Source organism: Pseudoliparis swirei, chromosome 9 (assembly GCF_029220125.1).
Source record: "Pseudoliparis swirei isolate HS2019 ecotype Mariana Trench chromosome 9, NWPU_hadal_v1, whole genome shotgun sequence".
Taxonomy (NCBI): domain Eukaryota; kingdom Metazoa; phylum Chordata; class Actinopteri; order Perciformes; family Liparidae; genus Pseudoliparis; species Pseudoliparis swirei.
Genome location: NC_079396.1, coordinates 23,120,100 through 23,133,528, shown reverse-complemented (window position 1 = coordinate 23,133,528; position 13,429 = coordinate 23,120,100). Strand labels below are relative to the sequence as shown.

Here is a 13,429-nt window from a genome sequence, read left to right as displayed (position 1 = left end):
AGTGATGAAAACACAGCTGAAAAGACAATAAGAGTCATATGTGATCTATTGAGGCTGAACTTACCACTCTGCTAGTTCATTTATCAAACCATGAAAGAAACGAAAACTACGTTGTCCTGAAATGAGCAAGATACTTCAAAAGCAAACACAATTATTTCTGGTATGATGTATTGTGTGTGTGATATCATTCATATTTAACATCCGTCATCATTATTGAAGTCTGTCTTTGGTTGTCAGAAAATGTGCAAATGTTTGGAAGAGAATAGATAAGTTAATGAGTTATAGCTGCTTTAGTTACATAACCCGAAATCTGAGATAAAATGCTGCGTTACACTTCATTTACCAAGTTAAGTACGAATGCATGGACAGCTGTATAACAGAATGCAGATAGGGGACCAAAAGGTCACCACTGCTCTTTATGCAAAGTTAAGGAATCGCCAAAGTCGCTATCATCATCCTGAACGTGTGCATCAAATTCCACTGGAAACAGTCGGTTGTCTCGTCACCATGGCAACACGAGAAGGAATAGAATTCCCCAGTCGGTGGAGTTCATTATCTGAGAACCATGAATTGTCCGTGTAAAATCGAGTAGAAATTAATCCATTGGTTGTTTGGGTATATTTCAGGCAGGAACAAAAAGTGGTGGAGCGATCGAAAAGTTTCCGTCCATGGAGTCGCACGGCTTAAAAACAAAAACGCCCAAATATTATATCATATTATAGTATTCATGAAACGCCGACGCTTTCAAGCGCTTGCGTGCGGTGTGTCGGATATGTTTGTTTGTTCTTGTTTTGTGTGTTTTGTTGCGTGAGGTCCATCTTCAAGTGGAATGCCGGCAGACGCGAGCGTCGCACTGGTTCGCTCGACATTCTCTAAACGGATTACTGCGGAAAATAAACTGCGGCGAGCAAATTTGTTTCAGAAAGATAATCTTCACACCACTTTTGATGCGTTCATACTCGCATAATATATTGAACCACACCACAGTTACATGACTTCACGTCAGCGCCCCGAAGATAAAAAGGTGGACGAGTGTTCGGCGGCGTGATTCCCTTTAATTTCCTTTAGCTAACGTCTTATTTAAAGACGCGGAAACGCTTACAAATTCACAGGTGGGATATTTTCTATTTCCTATTGTGGAACAAAATATTCAAATCTCTTAAAACTTGTGTTAACCACAAGTTTTAAGCCATATTTTTGAATTTATTTTGACTTCAAGCAGACGGAACCGCACTGCAAAAAATGCTGACTCGTCACCGGGTTCGAGGATTCACTCCTGCAGGCGTTGTGTGTAGCAGACCGACGTTTAACCTTTTATTTGTTTTCCCGTGAAACACTTAAAGCGTCTGCAGACAGAAATGTGAGACGCGGATTCTTCCATTTTGATTCGTGTCGATTCCTCCGACTTGCGGGTTGGCGTGTGGCGCAGTTCATCCCCGGAGGACAACGGGGTCACAAAAGGGGGAAGCCATGATTAGTCTTCTCATGACATCATCAGTGGAAATAAAAACATGCTCCGTGGTTCAGAGGGGATTTCTCTCTTCTTCTTTTTTTTACCTCAGTGATGTTTGATTGTCAGGATGAATTCGCACCAACATGTTAGGTCTCCCTGTTATTGGGGAGATGGAGAGATTGTGTACATGTTTGTCAAGCTGCTGCAATGCAGATTCACTCTTGATTGGTGCTTTAAGTCACATGAGGTTTAGCGGGAGAGTATGCACTGTGATGTATTCAAACCATGTGTATTACTGGAAGGTAATATATGGAGTGGGTTTGTTCTACCCTAGGAGAACACATGACTCCCGAAATCATCCCTAAAATATGCTATTTGATCACATGTGAAAACTTGACCTTTTGATTAAACATTTGAGGTGACATCATCTGTACCATTGCACATCTGTTATCACGTTGGACAGGAAACAAGCATGCATAAATACAGCGAAGGCATATTCTCTCAGAGAACGGGACATTTTGTGAACGTCGGCAGTGTTTTCTTTTTGGTTGCACATTACTCGTTTGGCCAGTAGAGGGCGCTCGTGTTTCACAATTAAATGTTGGAAGGTATATGAAATTATTAGTCCGTGCTTTGAGAGCATGAGATGGAGAAACAGAAGTAAAAAGAGAGGAAACAAAAAGCTGCAAGTGAGGTGAAATAGAGAATGTATATGGATTTAGGCTAAAACCTTGACATTTATTGGCTGCGTCTCTCATAGAGAACACTAAATATTCCACATACTAGTAAGTGTGCACTGGGTAAACGACACATTACCATACCAGTGTGACTTGTTACTGCTGTAAACACAGAAACCACATGCCTTTCCCTGGTCTGTTGCTACATCATGTGGTGGCACCGCCCTCAAGCTGAACTCTGTGCCCTCTTTGAAGAAAATTATTGGTCAAGCGAAACTAAAAGGGTCACGGTCAAAGGGTTTTGGTAATGCCGATCCCTCCTTTAATGTATCACAATGACACATGTTTGAGAATGAGCAGATGTTCTTTCAGCAGACGTCACGCCAAACAGTTTAAAGCATCATATGATCGGATTAGTTTGAAACGGATAAGCGTTTTTTAAAAGGCCTCGGTGAGATGTTGCTTAGAGATTTTTTTCTGATACAACCGTGGCATCATAGTCCTGTAAAAATCGACATTATGTGAATGCACCTCTGCAGTTGTGGTTGTCTCAGATGCTACTTGTGGGTTTCTACTAATCAAAGAATTTAATTAAACTTGGTTGCTTTAAATCATTCCACGTTGGAAAGACCGAAGACCTCTTCTAGTGACTTCAAACACGTTGGGTTTCATTTTGTTTTCTTCTTCAACGACACAGAAGACTAAAGTTTCCTGCCAACAACCAATGATATATCAGTTGAAGGCAGAGGGCGAAGTCAATGACGTACAAAGATGTGACTCTTTGCAACGACAGTTTAGAGCAGAAGAGCGGGACGCGACAAGTTAAACAAATGTATTGAGTTTAGGGGAACCTTCAGTAAATTAGTTCAATGTCAGTTATTTTTGGGATTGGACTTAATCATCTCTTCTATTTAGCAAATTTGGACGAATACATGCAAAAATAAAAAATAAATATGTAACGAACAATTATTCTTGTACTTATTAAGGTAAATGTATTTTGTGTTGCTTCTCTGGTTGTTGAGCAATAAACATAAAGCATAATAAATGACAATTAACTGTTCAAAAGATTTTCTTTTCCCCAGTGAAAAACACCCATTGGTGTCTTATGCCTATGTACATTATGTACTTGACCACAAAAAATAAAAAAACTTGTGTTCGAAGTTAAGGCGCTTTCATGATGCACAACATCCCTGGTTCAGGTCCGAAAGGGGAGGACCTTTGAAGAATCTTTTTGCTGCATGTTCTTTTGTATATATATATATATATGTAATTAAAATATTTGTTGTTCCTTTAAAAAATAAATATGTATTTATTTTCAAAAGGAACTAAACATATTTTAATTATATATATCTATATATAGTTACAATATTTGTTGTTCCTTTAAAAAAATCAATATGTATTTATTTTCTAAAGGAACACAAAATATTGTAATTATATATATATATAATTACAATATTTTTTGTTCCTTTAAAAAATAAATACAAATTATATTTATATATTTTTTTGGTATCATCTCTATTTTTACAGATGATACCAAAATCAAACAATTTCATTTTCAACTCTTCTAAATAAAATAATCAAAATCATATTAAAAATGATATATAAAAATATATTTACATATCATTTTGAATATGATTTTGAGCCTTTAAAAAATAAATACAAATGATACATCTATCTATCTATATATATAGATAGATGTATCATTTTGCTGCATGTTCTTTTGTATTGGGGTATTTTTGTGCCTTAATTTTTTTTAAATAAGAATATATATATATACACATTTCATACAATCCTTTTCCAAATCTATTATTATTATCTATTAAAAAGTGTTGTTATGTAAAAACATGCAGAGTTCCTAAAAAAATGATGAAATCTCACTTGATCTGATCTGTAGTCAGTTATGCACGTCTCCCTCTAAAAGTGAAACTCACAACACACAGGTGGAGAAACTGAGACCAGGTCGTCGCAGAAGGCAGCTCCGTCACCACAGATCGAGGGTCATGGCAACCAAACGCGTTGCTTATCGGTCCATGTGTGCAGGAAACCATTGAAACTATCCGGCAGTAAATTGAAAATGAAAACCCATCCACATGATCGTTAACCAAACTGCAACCGTTTGAACTCTGAGGCAACACTTTGCATTCTTTTGTTGGATGTCTCTTCGAAAGTCTGAAAAAAATGAAGGATATGTCGGAATGCACATCATTTCTATGATACGGTCTGAGTGAATAAACCTGTGTGCATCCTCCTGTATTCACGATGATACGCTCCATTTTAGAGACGGTCTTTTTAAACTCCCGTCCCAAAAAAGCCCAGTTTGCTTCGATTGGCTTGCAAGAAAAAAATGGCACACCGTGGGTATAGTTTTCAATGCGTGGGTGGAGATACTCAGATGAGGGGGGGGGGGGGGGGGACGACACAGACTGGGTTGTCATTTGATTCAGTGTGTTGGTTGGTAGCCACTCCAGAATTTTATTTTTTTCCATGACATGCTCCTTTTAAGCTCCGACCAGTGAGGCAAGACTTCCCACCGAGCATCCCTTTGAGGTCCAGCATGAGCGATATCCTTCACTCAGGTTTTACATTTCCTGTCACGCCGAGAAAAGCCCACGCTTTAAGTTTCCCCGAGATCCACGATGTCAATTGATGCGGAGGCAAATGATCACGTGTGGCGTCACCGCCGTTCACCAGGCCACGCCCGCCATGAGGTTAGCAGATGCGATCTCGGCCTGCGTCTCCTGACCTCAACCCCGCTGTGGACTCGCGAGACGCCCTGCCAGACAACAGCTGGACACTGGACCCCCGCCGGCGAAGGGCGAGCAACCACCCGGCCAGGACCTTCTCCAGAAATGAGGCAGCCCCCCCCCTCGCCCACATTCAGAGGCCCATTGGCTCCATGAGACGTCGAGCAGAGGCGGGTGCAACAAGTGATGATCAAGATAATCGCCAGACGACTATTGCAAGTGGATTTATCGTTTAAGAAACATGGAGACGTCGCCCTGTGTTTTGCCATTAGTGTAGATCCATAATCAGAAATGTTCCTTGTATATTAAACCTACTTCCTTATGTCAAATCTGAGTTTTGAGAAGTCAATGTTTGGAGGGTCAGTTTTCACAAATTAAATTAAATAATGTAATATGTTCTCACGTTGCCCAATTTCTCATTATGCGCATCTCTGAAACATCTTCCACTGCCTGAACATAAAAAGTAAATACAAAAATGTGGATTTCATCGGAACTACTTTCTCGATGGAAGGAAGATACAAAGTAAACAATTTAGAGCGGCGTGCTGGATTAGTGTGGCAGCAAAAAGATTTCATGTTTGAAACAGAATTAATGATTATTTTAAGGGATTTCTGTTTAAAAAGGGACACGGGGAAAAGGTATCGCGGGTCAACCGTTAAACTTTGTTTACTTCTTGTGGATGATGGGGACAGATCTCTAATTGGTCAAACACTAAAGCTTAATTTGTAGTATTTTTAACAGCCTTTCACAATATTTGCAAACTTAAGACTAAAATGTGAGGTCAATAAATCCTGCAGTTTATGCCTTAAAACCCTTAAAGTTACTGTGAGGAACTTTTTTAGGAAACAGTCGGAATATAATAATAATGCCTCTGTAGTATCTAGAGGTTACTAGAAGTTATTCCTGAAGCGTGAGATTGGTGCCACCGGGTTAGATTCTGCACAACATCCAATGAATTCCTGCAGGTTCACCACAAAAGGTCCTTGAGCTCAGACTCAGCCGCGCCCGGTCCTGTGCGGACCGACTCAGATCCAGCTTCGCTGCAGCCTGAAGCCCGAGCCGAGCGTCCCCTCACGGCTCCGCCGGTTCCTGCTGGGAGCAAATATCGACGGCCACGCTGCTGGAGGCCCGGGTCGTATTGCTGGGCCCGCTGGTGGGAGGGGAGGCACAGGAGAACCAGAACCGCACTGGAGCAGAATGTCAGACCCCTGCTGCAGTGTAAGGCTTTCTAAAGAGACCCTGGTGCTGAGGTCACCCACAGGGACCGCCAGAATCAACACCGATTCAAAGTTCCTTGAAGTAACGTTGACTTATTAGAATGCAGAAATCTCGGTAGATCATTTTGGTTTGGTGAACAAACTATTACATCATGCCATCTGTTCTGCTGAGAATTTACAAAATATATATATATTTAGATACATTTAATTATTAATTTAATGTACCGAGTCTACCGACTTTAATAATAGTTCAATGTTTATTTTATCTATTCGTGTTCTTGTGAACGTGAGGTTTTATTGCTGTTGCAAAAAGGGCAATGTGCTCAAAAGAAAATCACAAATAAATCACTTTTTCTGCCGTGTGTTTGTATGAATATATCGAGAAATATGGATTCACATGTGAAGGTGTACGCAGAAGAGGCAGAGGTTCAGAATCAGGTTGTTCTTGCGCTTCCACCCATTCACGGAACTAAATGGGACCGATCGTGACCCAAGTCGGCTTCTTTAACAACGACACCCAAACTCTAAAAAGATGGCTATCCTTCATCTCTAGAGTTTTTATATGCATGTGTGGTGAACTGGAAGCTTCCTTCGCTGGCAGGAGGCTGAAGTCTTTTCTGAGACGCTCGGAGGAATGCAGCATTTTTCCACGACGGTGACCAGCTGACCCTTCAAAATCACCTTCATGGAAATGTGACCACAAATCTCCCATTCGGTGAACTCCAGGTGGAACCTCATTCTAGCTCTGACGAATCCTCCTCCTCCTCCTCCTCGATTCATTCAGAATCCCACCTCACTGCTTTGTTTGTGCAAACTGGTCTGGGAATGTGTGCATCTGTGTTGATGGATAAGGCACTGGAGATGCAGCGTGATGTAAAAGTGCTCCCCGATACATGGGAAGTTGTCGGAGCAGGACAGAGGGACGGGAAAAAGTTACCAAATGTTCTGTTGAGCGAATTAGTTCATGTTTTTCTTTTATGCAACTGCAAAAAAATAATTAAGAGAATGAGAGGTTGCCTGAAATTCACAAGACAACTAATAGATGTTCTGTTTGTGCAAACACACCGCCGGTTTGGGATTCTTGTTTGAGGAGATGAATCACTTTGAGAAAAGCACAGGCGTGAAAAGGTGTTTCTGTCCGGCCATCTCGCCAGCCCTTCAGCCGGATCCGCAGCGGACACTTAAAACTAATCCAGGAACAAAATAATAAACTAAATGATTTTATAGGTTTCAATCAGCAGTTGGCCAGCAAAGTAACGACACCTATCACGAGGCCACGTATCACTTCAGAGATCTGCATATCTGTGATGGGAGTTAAGGATCTCACCCATTTAAAGTATGAGTTTTTTTTGTTTTTTTTAACCCTTGTGTTGCCTTCGGGTCATTTTGACCCGATTCAATGTTTAATGTCGGTGTTCTTTCGGGAGTCAACAAACAAACATAAAGTACCTCACACTTAAACTTGGAAAACAATATTAATTCTAATAATTTTCTGGAGATTTTAATAGCTGGGGTCATATTGACCTCAAGGGTAAAATATGTTAGTAAATATAAAGGCGACAGGAGGGTGAAACATTGAATCGGGTCAAATTGACCCGAAGGCAACACAAGGGTTAAAGAGAATAAAATGAAAAAAATATTTGCAGGATCTGGTTCAAAATGTCAGAGGCAACTTGGCTTTGGCTCATAGATCACAGCCTAAGAAGTGTGTGAGTGTGTGTGTACAGTTCAAAGAGGCTCATTGCAGATACATCCCAGATATGCATCTACAGCTTACGAGGGTTGAGAGGTCGCCTGTAACCGTGTGTGTTGTGTTGCATTTAGGTCGTTGTACCCAGAGGAACATTGCTATACGGTAAAGATGTGTGGAAAAAGGCTAGATTGTGAATATGTGAGCCAAAAGCCACATCAACAAGCTCGACCACTGGTTCGGTATTACTCAATTTGCCGGGTGACTTCTGGCACGTATGCGTGTGGCCAATAGTCGTAGTTTGGAGACCAAACAGTCGGCGAGTGCCCACTTTCCCCCGGTGAAGGCTCTTGCGTGATTCCATGCCGCCGGTCAGTCGTGTAGTGTGAAAAACCACGACTCCGAGACTCCAGATTATGAGACTGCACAACTATCCGATGAATTTTAAAGGCGTGTCGTGTGACGGTTGGCTGAAGTTGAACATGTGAAAGCATCCCGAGTGCTTTATGGTGAGAAACCCACCGTAAACCTCGACAGTAAAGTATTCTTCGCACAAAGTCCAGCAGCATGTTTCTAAAATAACTTGCCGAAAGTGTGGACAAGTCAAGCCTTCCTTTCTTAAAAAAAAAAAAAACGATGCTTCTTGCAATTCATACAGTGATGTCATTTTCTGAAGCGCGTATTCTTCAGTGAAAACCTTTTGAGTTCGCCAAAGACCTTTGCAAAGTCGGAAGAGGGTAAAAAAGAGCATCGGGGCAGTGTTTCAATACACTGGTACCAAAGACCCGGCAGTGAAGCACCCTGCCTACCCGGCACTACCCAACACACAGTTGCTCCGTTTTGCAATTTCCAGTCAACCCAGTTATGAGACTGGTTAAAGTGAGTTTGTGTTTTGTTGAACGCTTAAATATTGACTAGTTGAGACTGTTTTGGCACATTTTGGGCATTTAGAATAATCGAAATGAACTAGTAAAGTATAATACTTACCCACTGCTGACCCCTGCTACTTATCAGTCATCCCAGAGAGAGTAGGTGTCCAAGTGTGTGCGTGTGTGTGTGAGTGTGTGTGTGTGTGATTGTGTTACGTAGTGCCACGATTCATAGAGGAAGGAACATCTGTAATGCCCAAAGAGGCACTTTGTGCATGGCGTGTAAACTGCAGTGTGATCTGAATGTGTATGAGTAGCGAATGGTACATACACGCTGTGTTTAACTTAGATGACGGTATGGAAGTGGCCTGCACTTCTGTGAGAGCGGGGTCGCAGGCTAAGGGAGACGCAGCCTCCTCCTGCCCATCATCTTCCTTCACCTCCTCTTCACATTCCTCCTCAGACTTTTCGGCTAATCTCTTAGAGATCCTACCCGGCCTCTGACCCTGTGATGAAAAATATTTAAAAACAGGTCAAAATACAAACTTTACTTCATCGTAGAGCATAGATTGTCACACTGTGGTTCAGAAACTAACTGTAGAAAAGACTCAACAGGAACACATATTGCCTATGCACTTTTAATTTCACCGCCCTGGATTTCTCAGTCCCCGTGATGAAGTTGCTTACCTTAGCGGCGGGTCTGGCAGCGACCGCTTTTTTTGGTGGCCGTCCTCTGGACTTGGGCACCTTGGGACCAGAGAGAGTCTTCATAGTGACGGCAGCGTGCTGCAGGATGCAGTCAGTGCCACAATAAACAGAGTCCTGTAGGGCTTGTCTGGAGCACCCGGGTCCAATGCACAGAGGAAGCGAGCTCTCGGTCTCCATCTCAGCTTCAGGCTCAGCTTTAGGCTCAGCTTCAGCTTTAGGCTCAGCTTTAGCTTTAGGCTCGGTTTTAGGCTCAGCTTTAGCTTTAGGCTGAGCTTCAGCTTTAGGCTGAGCTTTAGGCTCAGCTTTAGCTTTAGGCTCAGCTTCAGCTTTAGGCTCAGCTTCAGCTTTAGGCTCAGGTTCTGGTTCAGGCTGAGGCTCTGGCTCCGGCTCTAGCTCCGGCTCTAGCTCCGGCTTAGTCATAGGGGCCGCCTCCTCCTCCTCCTCGTCCAGCACCAACAAAGTCTCCTGAAACAAAAGTCTAATCTTAAACCACAACAGCAAACTTCTGTTGTGCAAATCAACTGATGGCTAATGACACAAATATAATATTGTGATCTCATATTTGCTGTTACACAGGGATTGGAGAAATATTCAACCTAAAAAAAAATATTTGAAAAGCCATTTGATTTATTATTTTAGCAACTAAGGATAAGCCATCTGGAGATCACAGGAAACCAAAAATAAATTCTAACCGTGAGGACTTGCTGCTCCTCGTGCCGCTCTTGCTCTCCACCAGGAGGACTCCGTGTCGAGCATTCAGGATCGCTCGACTCAGGCTGCGGTTGATGGTAAAGCTTCGGTTGAAGCTGGATTCGCTTCTTTGTGGTGCAAGGCGGGCAGATGTAGTCTTCCCCCCTCCTCTCCATCTTACGGCCCTGCGCCGCAGTGATATCGACACAGTCGCCATGGAACCAGCCCTGGCATTTGTCACAGCAGATCATGAACCTACAAGTGGCAACAAAAAAACACACCAAGCGATCAGGAAGTGAAAACGGGCAGATGGTTGAGGTATGCAAACCGCCCGAAACCCAAGATATCCCGTTATCAGAAATGAGCGTGTACCTTTTATCTTGCTTTTGTCGACAGATGCAGTACAGAGCATTGGAGTCAGAGCCCTTTGGGTCCAATATGCCTGGCCACTTCCTTTTGTTTATCTTCTTCTCCACCTCCTCTGGTGCGTCATCATACTGGCCAGGGGTCACGTCAGTAATCTGGTCTAAATCAGTGTCTATGAGTATGCAGTCGGAGCCTGATTGCTGAGTCATATCAGAGTTAGTAGAGGATATCTCAGTGTCAGCAGAGCCGTGTGGATCATTTTCTTTTTCCTCCTGCGACTGTTCAGCTGGATTAACAAGCACCACCTCATCATCATCATCATCATCCTCCTCATCTACAATGCTGGATTGAAGCGCAGCTGCCCTGCCCCTCCCTCTGCCCCTCCCTCTACCTCTTCCCTTTCCTCTGCCTCTCCCCCTTCCTCTGGCCTTGCCTCGGCCACCTCTACCCCCTCGAGCTCTCGCGTCTCCCCGCTTTCCTTTCGACGCCAGTTGCTCTTTAATCTGTAGCAGAGTCATTTCATCGCTGTCCTCTTGACTAGAAATCACCACCACGTCATCGGGGTCCCCTCCTGCCTCATTGTCAGGAGTAACAGGTCGCGAGACCTCCATGTCGTCAGCAGATTCATTATCATCAGGCACCTCTGTGTCTTCTATAACCTCTGGAGGAGGAGCTTCGGTGGCGTCAGTGGCTTCCGAAATGTCAGGAACTGCCAGTGCATCTGACATTTCTATTGAACAGCCTTCATCCCCGCCGAGCAGGGAGAAGGCAGTGTGGAAGGCAGACCCAAAATCTTGCCATAAACTGGGGTCAAGGCTCCCTCCTGCAGAAGCTTCGGAGGCTGGCTTGCTCTCCTCCGACACAGGCGATGATGGGGCAGACCACTCAAGCTCATCGAGAACACTCTTAGTTGCACTATTAGATCTCTGTGGGGTTTGTGTTTCTGGAGTGGGCGGGAGCGTCTGGTTGGTTCGACGGCTTCGGCCTCTGCGTACAAGCGGAGGACTGTGGGTTAGGTCTCCGAGTTCATCCAAGAACTCCCTTTTTGCAATGGTGGTCCGCCTGAAGCCCCAGGACTTTTTAACCTGAGACATGGTCGGCCTGACACTCGACTCGCCGCCCTCTGGCTCGCTCGGCTCTTCCTCTATGGAAAGACAGAACGGAGTCAACAAAAATAAATCTCTCTCATGCTCATCTAGAACAGGTCGTGTGCATCACAGCAACTCATTAGACTCATTTACCTGCATTGTAGCCGTCGGTGATGTTGTGTTTCATTGGGTCCATTTTGACATCGACAGCTAACAACTCTGTCAACAGACAACGACATCATTTGTTAGTACACAGCTTCTAAGGAATTTGAACTATTGAGCAAGATGGATGAGGACTAAATTAATAAAAATAGGTACCTCTAAAAATAAGTCACAGATGACTGCAAATGCCTAATGTATAGGATGTGCAGTCATTCCAATCGTCACTCTTTGATGCTGGGTACATTTTTAAAAGGATGCGTAAAGAATTATTATAAATATTATGAGTACAAAATAAGGCATAATTTCACAAAGGCAGACCTAGCCGTCCATTCCAGACTGAAAGATTTGTTCTAAAGCTCATTCCTTTAAGATTTGAACAAATGTGCTAAATTATTAGTTTATTTGGGCGACAATTAAAACCAACACGGGTCTCCTAAAGCAGCCTGAAATACATCATATTTTCATATAACATTCAGTTTTTATTATAGCTGTCTAGAGAAGAGTTGATTAAACCACTCAGGAAATGTATAACACTGTCAGATATTTCTAAACAGTAACAGTATACCCTCCATAGCATATATATTTATCCCTGCACTTCTCGCACTCTCCACTTCTTCTTGCACAGCTACTGTATATAGCCATTCCGCCTTGTATATATACACTTTTTTAAATCTTCTTAAACTTCTTAGACCGTTGCACTGTTTGTTTTGTATTGTATTGTCATGTATATTTTGTGTAAGCACACTGAGAGTCACTTTACCAAGTCAAATTCCTTGTTTGTGCAAACTTACTTTGGCCAATAAAACCTGATTCTGATCCATGGAGGTCGGGGTTAATGCAGGGCAGTTGTTCTATACATCTTTTACTGGTGAGAAGCAAAGTGAGTATTCTGAGAGTTTTTACCCATATTTTCCCTATTTTACAAATGAAGATGAGAAAGTGACATTAAAAAACATGGAATGTTAAAGTTCCAGTTTCTTAACTTCATTATAGAATGAAGGAATGTAAGGCTACATAGTATCCATGTGTTGAACACGAGTGCATAGTCACACTTAACTAAGATACACGTGATGAATATTCCGTTTTCTGAGTGGCGTCACATTAACGCCTACTTTCATCCAAGGTTTCCTATGTTCTCACTTGCATCCAAACGCGTTATTTACTAAATGTTTTTCCATTATTTAAGGGGGGTTTCGTGCTGTGGGCCTGAAGACGGACCCATGTTTTCGTCTCGTGCAGTCTCTGGCGTCGATGACACATCTATGCAAAGTCTCGGCCACAGGCGCGACCACTTTTTCCGTGTACTTTAAATGTAATTTACATTAGTCAGCAAGAACACAAAATTAACAGCCCTTGCTAATGACACGACCAGATATCAGCCCGATGTGAAAGGGGCGGAAACGAAACTGTATTGTTCTGCAACGCCGCACATACCAAATAGTTATTCCGTAAAGAGAGTAGAGGAGGATCTTTCCTATTCGCTGCAAATAATGCAAGCTAACGTTAGCCACTAGCTGCGAATAAATGCTTCACGCTGCGAAGCTAGTTGTCTCCAACGCTTCCGAAACAATAATTACACGTTTCAGTCCTGAACGTGAACACTGTACGGCGGAAAACTGGACTCATACCTTGAACCTGATTGATTACTTTCCAGGTATTCGTGGATTCGCTCAGCTAGCCAGCTAGTAAGCTAGCACAGCCTTCCATTTTCTCTTGATCGCTTTGCCGTTTCGTAATCTCGCGAGAATTCATCTTCACGGGCGTG

General features: G+C 42.8%; 1 protein-coding gene across 1 annotated transcript in view; it reads right to left on the bottom strand.

The window, feature by feature from the left end:
• Positions 1-13,375, bottom strand: part of si:ch73-181d5.4 (uncharacterized) — a 31,170-nt gene extending 17,795 nt beyond the window's left edge. Inside the window, exons 1-6 of the mRNA XM_056424130.1 lie at positions 13,293-13,375; positions 11,656-11,721; positions 10,421-11,558; positions 10,051-10,303; positions 9,338-9,823; positions 8,982-9,156 (exon numbers count right to left, since the gene is read on the bottom strand). Coding sequence (XP_056280105.1) covers positions 8,982-9,156; positions 9,338-9,823; positions 10,051-10,303; positions 10,421-11,558; positions 11,656-11,698 — 2,095 coding nt within the window. The 5' untranslated portion in view covers positions 11,699-11,721; positions 13,293-13,375. The remainder of the gene's footprint in view (positions 1-8,981; positions 9,157-9,337; positions 9,824-10,050; positions 10,304-10,420; positions 11,559-11,655; positions 11,722-13,292) is intronic.
• Positions 13,376-13,429: the final 54 nt, after the last annotated feature.